We start from the raw sequence: 14,615 nt of genomic DNA, 5'->3' as shown, positions 1-14,615 counted from the left end.
TGCTTTGTGGGCACGATGTCTCTGAAACGAGATGTAGTTCTAGTCGGTTGGAATTCAGAGCCCTCTTTCCAGGATGGGTAAGTGAGAGAGTCTCCCTTACCTGGGCCTCAGCCGCTGTCTGGTGGCAAGAGGTCCTTCTTAATACCTGAGGAGGAAGAGGTATTCTTAGCCAGGCAGCTTCCTTAGTTAGTGAACCTGGGCTCTAGCGGACTCTTCACAGGGTGGCCATAGGCAGTTGTGAGTCCCACGGTAGCAGAGGACAGGAGAGCTGGGGAGGGAGGAGGAGCTTAACAGGACTCAGTCTGGCCTGGGGAATTCTACCTTTTCTCCTCCCCACCCAGGACAAACTTCACTGCCTCCTTCCCCTTTCTAACATGGCCTTAGTGAATGCCTCGTCTCCCCTTCGTCCTGTCATAGCTGAGATGGTATTATCCTAGGATGACTATTTTTTGTTTGTTTTGTTTTGTTATTTAGAGACAGGGTTTCTCTGTGCAGCCCTGGCTGTCTTGGAGCTCACTTTGTAGACCAGATTGGCCTCGAACTCAGAGATCCACCTGCTTCAGCCTTCCAAGTAGGACTAAAGGCGTGTACCATCGTGGCCAGCTTTTTTTTTTTTTTTTTTTTTTAAGATTTATTTATTATATATCAGTACACTGTTACTACCCTCAGACACACCAGAAGAGGGCATCAGATCCCATTACAGATGGTTGTGAACCACCACGTGGTTGCTGGGACTTGAACTCAGGACCTCTGGAAGAGCAGTCAGTGCTCTTAACCGCTGAGCTCTCTCTCCAGCCTCCCAGCTTTTTTTTCTTAAAGCATCATTTAAAACCATCAAAAAAAAAATATGGAACACTTCACAGATCTGCGCGACATCCTTGCACAGGGCCATGCTAATCCTCTCTGTATTGTATAAAAAAAGCCTTTTATATCCAGGCTTCGGAAGAAGCATCTCAAGGGCCACCAAGAGCTTGGGCTTAATGCATGCTCCCAATACAGTTTGTGCTCTTCCTCCATCCCCAGGGTAGGACGGCCCAGCCCAGAAATAACTAAATAACCCAAAGCCAGCCATGGCACCCTTCCAGCATTCCATAGTCAACATGTCTAAAGATAGTCATGCAGAGAAAACTGAAATACGCTCCACACAGCGTCCAGACAGGGGCTCTTGTGAATGTTGTCTTTCCTCCAGAGTTTGTGAGACATTTCTGGGCACTGGGGGTAGACAACACATTTGGATGGCTTTGCCCAATCCACTTGGCCGTAGGAGTGGCCATTAGTGGTTCTCTTCTGCCATCGTGTGGCCATGATGGTGTCTGCACCCCAGGACTAAGCTCCACTGCGGGTAGATAGGTTTCTCAACTGTGGAGCCCCCAGGAGAATCCCTTTATTATTTTTTATCTGTTGGTTAGATAAAGGCCTTCAAGGTGGACACGAGGCCCTGCGCTCTCCTAAGGTAAGCTCACTGGGTTTGGCCTATCGCTGGCTTAGGACTTAACTACTCTGGCGTCTTCTCACCCCTAAGGAATGCTAGCCACTTCGCCTTCTATGGGCTCAGGCCTCTCTGAACACCTCAGGTTAGGACTAGTTTCTTTCTCCAACCCAGAAATCACACTAGTGAAATCGGGGGTTTCCCTCTAACTACAATATGACCTCATCAGATTGCAGCTCTAAGTGACTTGCCTGCTGTAATTTTATCTGGAGGTTGAAAACAATCCCTGGACTTGTGGACTCTGCCAGTTTCACCGTAGAATAGTTATATCAGTTTCTCCTTCCAGATGTTGGTTTCTCTGTTAGGAACACCTCCTTATTTGCCTGTCATTTCATCCCTGAGCTCCAAATAGGTAAACCCCGCACTCCTAGATGCCTGCTGTCCTAGGTACACAAGCTTATCTCTGACCCTCTTTCCTTATTCCTGACCAGAATCGATGCTAAACTGCAGAAGCTGAACACCTACAGGTGCTAGAGTGGCTACCAGAAGCACTTAGGGGCTGACTGCTGATGTGAACATCCAGCGATGTCTGTCTTTGCATCCCATCGGTCCCAAAAGGTTGATCTGAAATCCCTGGTCAAGAGCAAGTGGAGGCGTAGCACCCAATCACTAGGAAAGAGACCCGGGGCAGGAGTTCAGTGTATGCTTCTGAGGATCTTAGGAGCCCGGGAGGGAGGCCTGCTGCCTGTTAACTCTCACACAGTCTAGGCTGAAACCAGAAACAGCCATTCCGCTGCCAAGTAAGCACAGCTGTCACAGTGCATCCTTAACGTGGCCCGTGCTAATTCATACATGTTCTCTCGTGGGGCCCTACTCTCTGAGACTGCACGGAGGTGGTTCTGACAGCCAGAAGACCACATCCACTGGGTACTCTTCTGATTAGGCCTTTTGCTTCTCTAATCAATGCTGGTTAGGTTGTAGCAGGACCAATCCCCCACCCCCCAACCAGGAGCAAGTTAGAGGCCTCCCATACTATGCCCTGGGTTGCCCAATGGTCTTATGGTGGAGTGAATGGGACCAGTTCTTTACTGCTGAGGCTCCTGGGAGTGTCCACAGGACTTCATGTAGGACAGGCTGAGGAAGGACCTAGCACATCAGGTGACCTTGTTAAGGAACATTTACTCCTAGGAGGCTCCAGAGATCGAGTGGGCTTCGTTTGGCTCTTTCTTGGGAGGCTGTGCTGATGAACTGGATGGCTGAGATATAGGAACCAAGACAGACAGCCCTTCACGGGAAGGCCTAAACATTGTCCCCAGAGGCCTGAGACTATAGGAAGACTAGACTGGGAATTCAGTCACACTCAACACTGACTTGCCTTGCCAAGGGCTCCTACCCAGAAGTCGGCCCAGGTCATCCCCACTTGTCTTACTCAGTTCAGCCTGGCCTTCCCTACGGCAGCCCATAAACCAGAGCCACAGCCGGAGTGCTGGTTGCTGTCCTCCAAAGCATGCTTCTGGGCCCCACCCAAGGAGTAAAAGGAGTGGCTAGCACTGGGAGAACTGGGTATGGATAAAGAAGGAGGCAATATGTATGGCAGGATTCTGGTGGAATCAAAATGGCCCCAGACAGGGTTGGGGATTTAGCTCAGTGGTAGAGCGCTTGCCTAGGAAGCACAAGGCCCTGGGTTCAGTCCCCAGCTCCAAAAAAAAGAACCAAAAAAAAAAAAAAAAATGGCCCCAGACTAGAATCTGACTCCACATGTGAATGCCTTGATGCTGGCAAAGGGGCTGAAGTGGAAGGACTCGAATGAGCACTCCCTGTATAAGGAATGTGAATGGCCAGGAAGAGGATCGTATGTAAGAGTGGACGGGAAGAGCCGGTGACAAGGCTGGACGTGCTGGCATACACCTTTACTCCCAGCATGCAAGGGGCACAGGCAGGGTCTCTGTGAATTCAAGGACAGCCTGGGCATAGTGAGTTCCAACAGCCAATGCTACATAGAGAGAGCCTGTCTCAAAATCCAACAAAACAGAACAAAGAACCAATGACAAAGGGCAACACGTGTCTTTCCAACGCACTTTAATGCACGCACCAGCCCACAGTCCCTGCCTGCTGGCTGGGCAGAGGAAGCCGGCCTCACCTGGAGGCTCCCATGGCTTCCCATGCCCAGTGTGCCTTCCCACTTCCGTCAGTAGGTGAGGGGCGTGAGGATGAAGAGCCGGTCTTCCTCTTTACGGATCCAGCGCATCAGCTTATGGATGGCACTGACGGCTGATGCCTTGGTTCCCAGTGGGCTGTAGCACAAGTAGAGCTCAAAGGCACCTGTCACCTGGAGGAGGGGCAGAGGGTCATCATCTGGAACAGGTATGCCTGTGGCATCTACCCAGGATCTGTAAGAAGACCAGTTTGTCTGGGGCCACCTTACCCAGGCTAGGAGGTTCTCATTGGGGCCTGTGTAGTAGATGGTCTTGAGTGGGCGGGAGGCATTGTGGGCACGGCTGTGCAGGTACTGGTAGAGGCCCAACAGCCGCTCCTGCTCCTCTTCACTGGTGTATGGGGCCTCAATCTCCGGACTGCAAATGGAGAAGTGGGTTCACAAAGGAAGGCCTTTCACTGTCTTCTCTGGAGATCTAGAAATACGTTTCTGGACAGGGAGATTTTACTGCCTGTTCTCCAGGTGCGCCCCTGCGGGAAGGTACTGTCCTCTGGCTACAGAAGACTACCCAGTCAGAAAGGAGCCCTGCCCCCTTGCCAGGTTCACGGTGGCCCGTCCTTGGAGAGGCTGTTTCTGAGTTTAGGTATCTAACAGAGTAGCAGGTCTAGAGTGAAGCAAGGCAAGCTGGGAAACGTGGGCCAAAAATGGAGGGAACAGGAAGCCCAGCTCCTTTATTGGAAGGGGCAGGGGTGGGGTCCGCGCGGTGGTTGGGGGGTGGGGGTGGGGGTGGTGCATCCTGGCCTGGATCAAAATTACCTCAAAAAGCAGAGCTGCTACAGGGCAAAGGACGTGGGAAACCCTGTGTTCCAGCCTCTTTCCCAAGTTGTTCCAGGCCTTATGAGTACTGAAGTAGAGAGGTGTGTGCCCAGCGAGTGATGCCAGAGTAAATCAGCCCCCGTATATTGGTACACTCTCAAAGGAGTGGTCCGATTCAGGGCTGCGTCTCAGGTCTCAGGACCAACCAGCCTCCCCCATCTCTGCATCCTCGTCTCCCTGAAGCAGTGCCTCCTCTCACCTGGTGAAGAGTCCTGAGCTCTTTGATTTATAGAGGAAGTGGCGAAGGTCAGGGATGCCTACTTGGGCCACGCTGTAGTAAGGTGTGCGCAGCGCCTCCCGCAGGGCCAAATGGGCTCCCCGCTTTCGAAGGCGTTCCAGGAAGCGGCGACGACAGTCAGAGACTGCGAAGAAGTCCTCACGGTCAGTGGAGACCAGCAGCAGGCAGAGGTCGGTGTCGGGTTCTAGGTAAGAGATGTGTGCGTGGAAGAAGCCGGCCGCATTGAACTTTGGCAGGCACACGGGAGTCCAAGCCTCGCCCTCACGGAAGGATGAGGAGGAGCTAATGAGGTTGAAAAGCAGGTGCAGGTCGATGGGATGCAGGAATTGGTCCTTGCGGCGCACGAGCGCCACCAGCTGGTTGCGGGCCAGCAGGATGGAAAAGACCAGGCTGCGAACACGCGCCTGCTGCAGGCTGGCACTCACCGTGTCCCGCACGGCCGCTGCCAAAGGCAGGCACCGCGCCGCACCCATCAGGAAACTGGGGTCTCGAGCCATTAGCTGCAGCAGGTTATCGGTGATCCGCTCCGAGCCCGAGAGCAGGCGCCGCAGGTCGTAGTTCTGCTTCTGCTGGAAGATGTGGCTCAGCTGCGCGCCGGTAAGGAGGCTCAGAATCTGGTAGTAGATGTACAGTAGCTCCTGTGCCAGCTCCTGGGCCGACTGCCGCGTGCGGGCCACCGCCACCAGCACCAGAGGGCTCCGGCGCACGAATACTACCTTGTAGCCATCTGAGGGTGTGGGGAGGAGGTCAGCTTCAGCCCTCCTCCCAGAAGCCCTCCCGGATAGGCTTTCCCAGTGAGTACACAGCTTCACTTTCCAAGGTTTTCTTGCTGGGAGCTCTGAATGGGCTTATCGGTGAAGTTAGCCAGTCACCTCACTTCCCTGTCATTTGTTTCACCAACTACCATTTTTTTTTTTTTTTTTCTTTTTTTTTTTCGAAGCTGGGGACCTAACCCAGGGCCTTGCGCCTGCCTCAGGCAAGCGCTCTACCACTGAGCTAAACCCCAACCCCAACTACCATTTTTTTTTTTTTTTTTATCTGTTTGCTTTTTGAGAGCGAGAGTAGCCCAGGTTGGCCTGGGACTGGCTAATGGAGCTGAGGCTGATTCTCCGGCCCCCACCTCCCGAGCGCAGGGATTTACAGGTAGATGAACGTCACCAGACCCCAGCTCAAGAAAGCACATTTTTATGGTAAGTGCTAACTCAATTAGCAAGGGCTGAGGATCTGGGATGACTGTTTGTTGTTAAACTTATTCATTCTTTTGTCACTGCCCCTTGAGGCTTTCATCCTTTCTGTTGGCAAAACTCTTTTCTTACTGCAGCCCCACCACCTCAGGAGGCCTCTATTGTTAACCTAAGTGCAGTGAGAGCATAAGGCAAAACCTGGAAGCACTTGTCTCTCAGGTAAAGAACCCAGGTTTCTAGGTGTGTGTGTGTGTGTGTGTGTGTGTGTGTGTGTGTGTGTGTCTGTCTGTCTGTCTGTCTGTCTGTCTGTCCAAACTTGGTATGAATAACCCTGCCACCGGAGCCTTCCCCACAACCCTCTTCAGGCGGCTCACCTGCATGGATGGAGCGGATGGCATTCTTGTCTGCCTCCAGGAAGGACACCAAGGCAACCATGACACCCATAGTGCTGGAAAGCGCTTCCTCAGACCCATAGCGAGAATACACAGGCTTCCCTGCCTCACTCAGTACAAATACGTGCTTCTGGTGGAGACGCCATGCCTCTGTGGCGTCCTCCTCTTCCCCTTCAGTTGAGCTCTCTTGGGAGGGCTCTGTGGCTGGTCGTCCAGCCGCCCCCTGGGGTTCCAGCCAGTCTTCAGAGCTTCCAGGCAGCATCTCCTCCTGCAGGTCTCGGGCCACACCTGTCAGCTGGGTGCTTAGTTCGCTGAAGTCCTGGCTAATCTGGCGCATGTCTGTAGGCAGTGGTGGGGGACTCCCAACATACTCTTTGGGGCTCTCCCCAGAAGCTTCCCTATCTTCTAACTCTGTCAGGTCTTCATAGGAACGTGTATGGACGAACATTGCACCCTCCTGCCCAGCACCTGCAGAACAAGAGAACTGGTTGGTGCTTAGAGAGGTGGCAGTTGCCAGACACTCACCACTCACCAAGGAGATGGGGCCAGGCTCCTGCTGCTGCTGCTCCTGCCGCTTCTCCTCCTCCTCCTCCTCTTCCTCCTCTTCCTCCTCCTCCTCCTCCTCCTCCTCCTCCTCCTCCTCCTCCTCCTCCTCCTCTTCCTCCTCCTCCTCCTCCTCCTCAGACCATGCTTATCTACAACTTAGAAGCCCTAGGTCTCATGGCAGCATTGGAAATTGGTATCTGCCAACCTCTTACTAACACTGAACAGCTTACCCCTTGCTCATTCCAAACACACCGGCCTTTATTGGCCTGCACTTTGGACCCCTCAACACTTACACTTAGGAGCCCTGCACCTGCTGTTTACCCAAAGGCATCACCAGCCTCCGGTGAGCGTGAGTGCTTGTCACACGTCAGCTCTCAGGGAAGATGAAGTTACTTATACTCCTGACCTCAACCACAGACAGTATCATTCTTCTCTTCGATTTCCTTTGGAACACTGACCACTTATTAGTCACTCCAATGGTATCCCCCAAGAGAGCAGACTTATTTACCTTCTCCATCCATAGAGGAGGGCTACCATAGCCACTGACGACTGTCAGCCTGGGGCTTCCCACCCCCTACCCCATCCCCCCCAACTCCCCCCACCCCGAAAAAAAAAAAAAAAAGTAAGAACAATAAGAAGAGAGAGCCTGTGTTGACAGGAAATGACGAGGAAAGGAAGCAGTAAACAAAGCCCTGCTTTCTGTAGAGTCCCCAGCAGATGACAAATGCCTGACTAGTAACGGGGCAAATGTATGTGTAGGAAGGAAGGAGAGCTCAACTGTGAACTCTGCCTCCCCCTGGAGGCTAGGCTGTTTCACCCTGGCCTCTGCCCATACCTGGCTCCATTCCCTGGGTCAGTCCTGGTGTGGGGCTCTCAGCTCTTTCCACACTTTGGCCATTGGAAGGAGCCAGTGTGCCCTCAGGGCATTCGCCGCTTCTCTTCCTCTGCATGTCAGCAGCCATCTTCTGGACTGTCCTGTGAGGTAAAAGAAGGGCATCATGGAGGGCAAAGGAGACATCAGTGCGGTTAATAGTTTCTTACCAGGACCCCACTAAAAATAACCTGGGGATGGCTTCTGAGTACTCTCTTACTCATTTAAAAAAAAATTGTAGAAAATTCACATTTTCTAGCTGTGGTGGCTGGTATCTGTAATCCTAGGACTCCAGAGACTTGAGTCAGAGGAATTCCCCAGAGTACCATCTAGCTGTGGCTACATAAAAAAACCTTGTTTTAAAAGCTACAATCTCTCCTTCCTTCTCCCTCTTCCTCTCCCTCTCCCTCTCCCAGAAATTGAACCAAGGGCCTTGTACACAGTAGGTGGACACTCTACCACTGAGCTATACCCAGCTATCATGTGCCTCTTCTGATCATAAAAAGACACATTCATCGCTGAAAACTTGGAAACACCGGAAGCCTAAAGAAATGCTGTTCATTCTCTGTCTCCCACTCAATCGTCCCAGCTCTCCTGACAGTGTTAGCTGCTATTATTAGTTTGTTTCAAAACATGCTTTTAATTTTTTTTGTTTTTCTTGAGACAGGTTCTCTATGTAGCTCTGGCTGTCCTGGAGCCTGATGTGTAGATCAGGCTGGCCTCAAACACACCTGCCTTTGCCTCCAGGACTGCGCTCACAGGCCTGCTCCACCACACCCAGCTTGAAAACATACATTTTATCTAAATTTAAAATGATTTATTTAGAGGCTAAAAAGATGGCTCAGCAGTTAAGAGCACGTGTTTTTCCAGAGGACCCGAGTTCCATTCCCAACACCCACAGGGTGGGTCACAAATGCCTATAACCCTAGCTCCATTCAGATAACAGGCTCATAGAAGATGGACATACATGAATGTAGGAGCAAAACATCCTCACACACAAAATAACATGATAATATTTTTTTAAAGATTTATTTATTATATATAAGTACACTGTAGCTGTCCTCAGACACAGCAGAGGAGGGCATCAGATCCCATTACAGATGGTTGTGAGCCACCATGTGGTTGCTGGGTTTGAACTCAGGACCTCTGGAAGAGTAGTCAATGCTCTTAACCACCGAGCCATCTCTCCAGCCCCATAATAATCTTTAAGATAATTAAAAATTAAAAATTATTAAAGGTGTGTGCCAGGCATGGTGATACATACCTTTAATCCCAGTACTCAGGAAGGAGAGGCAGGCAGATCTCTGGGTTCAGGACAGCCAGGCAGGACTCTGCTACACAGAGAAACCCTGTCTCACAATAAACAAACAAATATAAATAATTATTTATTTAGTGTGTGTCTCTCTGTGTGTGTCTGTGTGTGTCTGTGTGTGTCTGTGTATGTGTGTGTGTGTCTGTGTATGTGTCTCTGTGTCTGTGTGTGTCTCTGTGTCTGTGTGTGTCTCTGTGTGTATGTGTCCATGTGTATGTGTATGTCTCTGTGTGTATGACTATGTGTATGTGTGTCTTTGTGTGTGTATCTGTGTGTCTTTGTCTACGTGTGTGTCTGTGTGTGAGTCTGTGTCTGTGTGTTTGTGTGTCTGTGTGTCCATGTGTGTGTGTATCTGTGTGTGTCTGTGTATGTGTCTCTGTGTCTGTGTGTGTCTCTGTGTCTGTGTCTGTGTGTGTGTGTGTGTGTGTCTGTCCGTGAGACTGTGGATGGGAAGGCGCACATGTACCACAATGCACGTGCAGAGTCAGAGAACACTCTCTCAGGAGTCAGTTCTCTCCTACCACTCTGAGGCAGACTTGTTTCTGTCACTGTGCAGTGTGCTCAGGCTAGCTGACTCACAACTTCCTGCTGATTCTCCTGTCTCTGCCTCTGTCTCACCGTAGACGTACAGAGATTACAGATACGGACCATTGCACCTGGCTTTTCACATGTGGGGTTCAAGGATCAAACTCAACTTTGGCAGCAAGTGCCTTCTCCCACTGAACCATCTCATGAGCCCTGTATTCACAAAAAGACAAAGTACAACTTTTCTATGTTGAATAAAATAAGATACATAAAGGAAGAGGGCCAGGAGGAAGTAGCACTGCCAGGGTAGCCAGTATTTGTACAATATCTGAGAGACTGAGCTGGAAGGATTGTTGACAGTTTTGGGGCAGCCTGGGTTACATAGTGACAAGGCCAGCCTGAAATACACCTTGTAACCCTGTCTCAAAAGAGCTCAAGCACGGATTAGTATGCTCTGAAGTTTGTGCGAGTTAAAAACTGGATTCAGGGCACGGCTCTGATCAGGTTAGTCTACAGAGCCGAGAAGTGAAGCCTGGGGTTTGACTGATGTTACTACAGGAGGGAAAAACCTGACCCAGGAATTGAAACACTTCTTCTACCATGGTTCCCTCCTATGCTTTTACCAGAGTTGGGCATGATCGTGGATGCCCACCCCTGACCCCAGCCTGGGGAAAGCTAAGGTGGTTGGGTTTCTATAAGTTTGAGGCCAGCCTGATTTACAGAGCCAAATTCAAGGCCAGCCAGAGTTACAGAAAAGAGACAATATATTTTAAAAAGCACTAAGTGGAGGGGCTGGAGAGATGGCTCAGCGGTTAAGAGCACTGACTGCTCTTGCAGAGGTCCTGAGTTCAATTCCCAGCAACCACATGGTGGCTCACAACCATCTGTAATGGGATCCGATGCCCTCTTCTGGTGTGTCTGAAGACAGCGACAGTGTACTCACATACATAGAATAAATAAATCTAAAACCAACTATAACAACGACAACAACAAATCCCGACAAACTGGAGCTGGCTGTGGTGCTGCATCCCTTTATCCCAGCACTTGGGAGGCAGAGACAGGAGGAGCTCTGTGACAGCCAGAGCTACACAGAGACCCTGTCAGAGACGACAACGGGCAAACCTTGAGTTGACCGACAGTTCTTTTGGGACATTCCAGCGCTGCAGAGGGAGATGATGAGTCCCAGTGAGTAGTTTAGACTACAGCCCGGGCTTCCTCTGCCAAAGGTGACTCATCACTCGTGAATAGCTACTGTGGGGCAGAGGGATGCAGGCGGCGCTGGGGAGGCACAGGCACAGGCACAGGCAGGGGATCTAGAGTTTGAGGACAGTCTGGGCTATACCAGCTAAACTATAAAGGAAGGAAGGAAAGAGGGAAGGGTGGGTGGCTCACAGTAGAACGTGCCTGTAATTTCTGAGTTCAGAAGGTACAACAAGGGGATTGGGAGTTCAAGGCCAGCCTGAACCACATGAGACCCTGTCTCAAAAATTCCAAGAACAACCACAGGGTATCATCCTGACCCTGCTCAACCACCCAGTTCACCCCTCTTCTAAGGGACGTGCCAACTTAGCCCTTTCCCAGTGATTCTCTAAGGCCAGGTGTAGGGCTGGAGGAGGAAAGTGACCAACTGAGCCAAGAACAGCCCCTTGAGCAGGCCAGCCAATACCTGACCAGATCCTTTGTCCTTTGTACCACCAATGAGAATGGGCCAGCTAACCCTGTGCTGAAGTCTGCCCCCAGTAATGAATAAAAGTTGTGTGCTTTTTGGGTTCGGGGTTGCCTCTCCCTGCGTGGATGAGCAACCCCACGTAAGTGGAATAAAAACCTTACACCCTCATGCTATTGCAGCGGTCACTTTGTCAATCTGTGCTCTCTGGGTGGCGCTCCTGAGGTAGGGCCACTATGGGGTCTTACAACATTTGTGAGTACAGTGTTGCTCCCTTCAGACACACCAGAAGAGGGTGTCAGACCCCATTACAGATGGTTGTGAGCCACCATGTGGTTGGCTGGGAATTGAACTCAGGACCTCTGGGAGAACAGTCAGTGCTCTTAACCACTGAGCCATCTCCCTAGCCCTGGGGCTTTACATTTTTTTTTTTTTTTTTTTGGAGCTGGGGACCGAACCCAGGGCCTTGTGCTTCCTAGGTAAGCGCTCTACCACTGAGCTAAATCCCCAGCCCGGGGCTTTACATTTTTGAGCAGGCAAAATCTACCATGGGCCTGGAAGCATGTCTTCTCTTTCTTAAATGTTGCCGTTTTTTTCTTTTTTTTTTTTTTAAGATTTATTTATTACATATAAGTACACCGTAGCTGTCTTCAGACACACCAGAAGAAGACATCAGATTCCATTACAGATGGTTGTGAGCCACCATGTGGTTTGGGATTTGAACTCAGGACCTCTGGAAGAGCAGCCAGTGCTCTTTAACTGCTGAAGCATCTCCCCAGTCTCTGCTGTTTTTCTTTTTCAGAAGATTGATTTGGGGCCGGAGAGATTGGTTTGTCTATGTGTGTATGTATATGCCTGTCTCTGTAGCTGTATGTACCTGTGTGCAGCTGTGGGCGGCAGATATCATCAGGTGTCTCACATTTTCTCAGTTAATCTGGAAGTCAGCAAATTTAAGCACCCCTCCTCTCTGCCTTCTGGGAGGTGGAGTTGCAGGATATTTGTGAGGTGCCTGGCCTGTTATGTTGTGCTGTTTAAATATGCTTGGCCCAGGGAGTGGCACTATTGGGAGGTACGGCCTTGTTGGAGGACTGCTGGACTAACGGTTTATACCACCTTGCCTGGGCCTAAGCTTTCATGGCCACTATGCCTCAAGATCCAGATCAAAAGTGAATGTCCCCCAGCCTCAAGGTCAGGATCACAGGTGTGCCCTCCATCTCTGGATTGTACTTCACTCCAGACTCAAGGTGACAAATGCTGTGAGGTTTGTGTATGCTTGCTTGGCCCAGGGAGTGGCACGATTAGGAGGTGTGGCCTTGTTAAAAGAAGTGTGGGGTTGGAGAGATGGCTCAGCGGTTAAGAGCACCCGACTGCTCTTCCAGAGGTCCTGAGTTCAATTCCCAGCAACCACATGGTGGCTCACAACCATCTGTAAAGAGATCCGGTGCCCTCTTCTGGTGTATCTGAAGACAGCTACAGTGTACTTATATATAATAAATAAATAAATCTTTAAAAAAAAAAAAAAAAGAAGTGTGTCACTATGGGGGTGGGCTTTGAGACCCTCCTCCTAGCTGCCTGGAATGTAGTTGTCTTCTGACTGCCTTCGGAACAAGGGGTAGAACTCGGTCCCTCCAGGGCCGTGCCTGCCTGGACACTGCCATGTTCCCACCATGATGGTAATGACTGATCCTCAGAACCTGTAAGCCAGCCCCAATAAAATGTTGTCCCTTTTAAGAGTTGCCTTGGTCATGGTGTCTGTCCACATCAATAAAAACCCAAACTAAGCCGTGTGTGTGTGTGTGTGTGTGTGTGTGTGTGTGTGTGTGTGTGTGTGTGTGTGTGCTGGATCTCGATTCCCACCCTCATGGCTTTGAGAAAACACTCAGTGGCTGAATGAATGATCTCTTCAGTCCCCATCGGGTAATCATTCTGAGTGGCTCGTTCCAAGCAATGGTCCATTCTGTTAGCATCTTACAGCTCGGCCATCTCAGAACACTGCCTCTCACATCCGGCAACATGGGAAAACATAGCTAGAAGATGGTTTATAAGCACAGAGTGTATACTTCAGAGTCAAAGCTGCCTAGAGTTGGTGTCATAGCTAAGAGCTTGGGAGATTTGGAAAGTCCACAGACAACTCTTAAACAGTAAGGTCTCTGCCACAGCACCTACCTTTCTCCTGTTCTCTCTGGAATCCACCACCTAGACATTACTCCCAGTGACCTCCAAGATCAACTCACCTCACCCCTGATCTATTCTCACCCTCTCTCCTCTCCTCTGTCTCCGCCCCCCTTTCCTCTTCTAGTCCTTGGCCCATCTTTGTATTTTCAGACAGTGGCTAAGGCTGCTCTGCTGGTCTGAGGTTCTCTAAATAGTGCAGTCTGGATTTGAACTTGAGGGGATTGACTTCTTTCTTCCCAAGTTCTGGAACTATGCCACCAACCCAGTCTTACTTCTCTGCTGAAGCACTTATGGCTGTTGGCTTCCAGTACGCCATTCTTTTTTCTTGGCTCTCTTAACTAATGGACTACCCATGTGCGTGTTTTCTACAGTTCTGACTGGAGGGGTCCAGAGTTCAGTCCTCCCTTCAGAGTTCAGTCCTCCCTTCTCTTCTCTGTCCTCAGTGCCTATGGGGTCTCATTCCAGTCTTGTACGTTACCTCTGCATATTAGTGGATCCCACCTCAACCTTCCTCCTGATTTGCAAGCGTATACATGGAACTGTCTCGTTTGTTATCTTAAGGTTACATACTCCAACCAAGCTCCCAGTTTTTCTGAAGAATGTTTCTAGGTGTGGTGGCACACACCCAAGATCTAAGCACTTGAGTCAGGCCAGAGGACCTGGAGTTCAAGGTCATTCTAATTTACAAAGCAAGCAACTTCATACCCAGTCTTGCCTAAATGATACCTTGTCTTCAAACAAACAAACAAACAAACAAACAAAAAACCACACAGCAAAACAAAAACAAAGCAAAAAAAAAAAAAAAAAAAAAACCCAAGAAACAAAAAACAAACCAGTGGGGAGAGTGACTGAAGCGTAGCAGTAAAAATGCTGCTGCTGCTCTAGAAGAACCAAGTTTGGTTCTCAGGCCCACATTAGGCCCACAACTGCCTGCGAGTCCCACGGCAGGAAATGGATGTCCTCTTCTGGCCTCCACCGGCATGCACCCAAGTGGCATACATTTATGGAGACATATACATACACAACAACAATAAACACACATCTTTAAAAGCCAAGCTAGCCTGGCTGTGGTGGCCTTTAATCCCAGCACTCGGGACGCAGCCGAGGCAGGAGGATCCAGAATTTGAAGCCAGCCTGGTCTAAGAGCCAGAATAGTCAGGGCAACACAGAGAAACCCTATCTCAAAGAAACCAAAAACCAAAAACCAAACAAACAAAAAATCCAAAGATAAACAAATCAGTCAATC

The 14,615-nt window shown here is 50.1% G+C and overlaps 1 protein-coding gene and 1 pseudogene across 1 annotated transcript; both read right to left on the bottom strand.

The window, feature by feature from the left end:
- Positions 1 to 841: 841 nt before the first annotated feature.
- On the bottom strand, positions 842 to 938 carry LOC116908329 (annotated as a pseudogene).
- Positions 939 to 3,491: 2,553 nt separating this feature from the next.
- On the bottom strand, positions 3,492 to 7,913 carry Mon1a (MON1 homolog A, secretory trafficking associated). Its single transcript, XM_032910575.1, has 5 exons — positions 7,656 to 7,913; positions 6,257 to 6,742; positions 4,660 to 5,425; positions 3,855 to 4,002; positions 3,492 to 3,758 (listed from the first exon to the last, which is right to left on the bottom strand). The coding sequence occupies exons 1-5, from the start codon at positions 7,780 to 7,782 to the stop codon at positions 3,618 to 3,620; spliced, it is 1,668 nt and encodes a 555-aa protein (XP_032766466.1). The 5' UTR covers positions 7,783 to 7,913; the 3' UTR covers positions 3,492 to 3,617.
- Between the last annotated feature and the right edge of the window lie 6,702 nt (positions 7,914 to 14,615).

The sequence above is a fragment of the Rattus rattus genome, chromosome 8 (genome assembly GCF_011064425.1).
Source record: "Rattus rattus isolate New Zealand chromosome 8, Rrattus_CSIRO_v1, whole genome shotgun sequence".
NCBI lineage: Eukaryota > Metazoa > Chordata > Mammalia > Rodentia > Muridae > Rattus > Rattus rattus.
This window is presented reverse-complemented; position numbering and strand designations above follow the sequence as displayed.

Bases quoted from the DNA above. Each gene is read 5' to 3' on its own strand.
- Mon1a (XM_032910575.1), bottom strand. From the start codon at position 7,782: ATGGCTGCTGACATGCAGAGGAAGAGAAGCGGCGAATGCCCTGAGGGC. The intron at 5,426-6,256 runs GTGAGCCGCCTG...CCACACCCTCAG, and splicing joins CATCCGCTCCATCCATGCAG to ATGGCTACAAGGTAGTATTC. The intron at 3,759-3,854 runs GTAAGGTGGCCC...CCCCTCCTCCAG, and splicing joins ATGAGAACCTCCTAGCCTGG to GTGACAGGTGCCTTTGAGCT.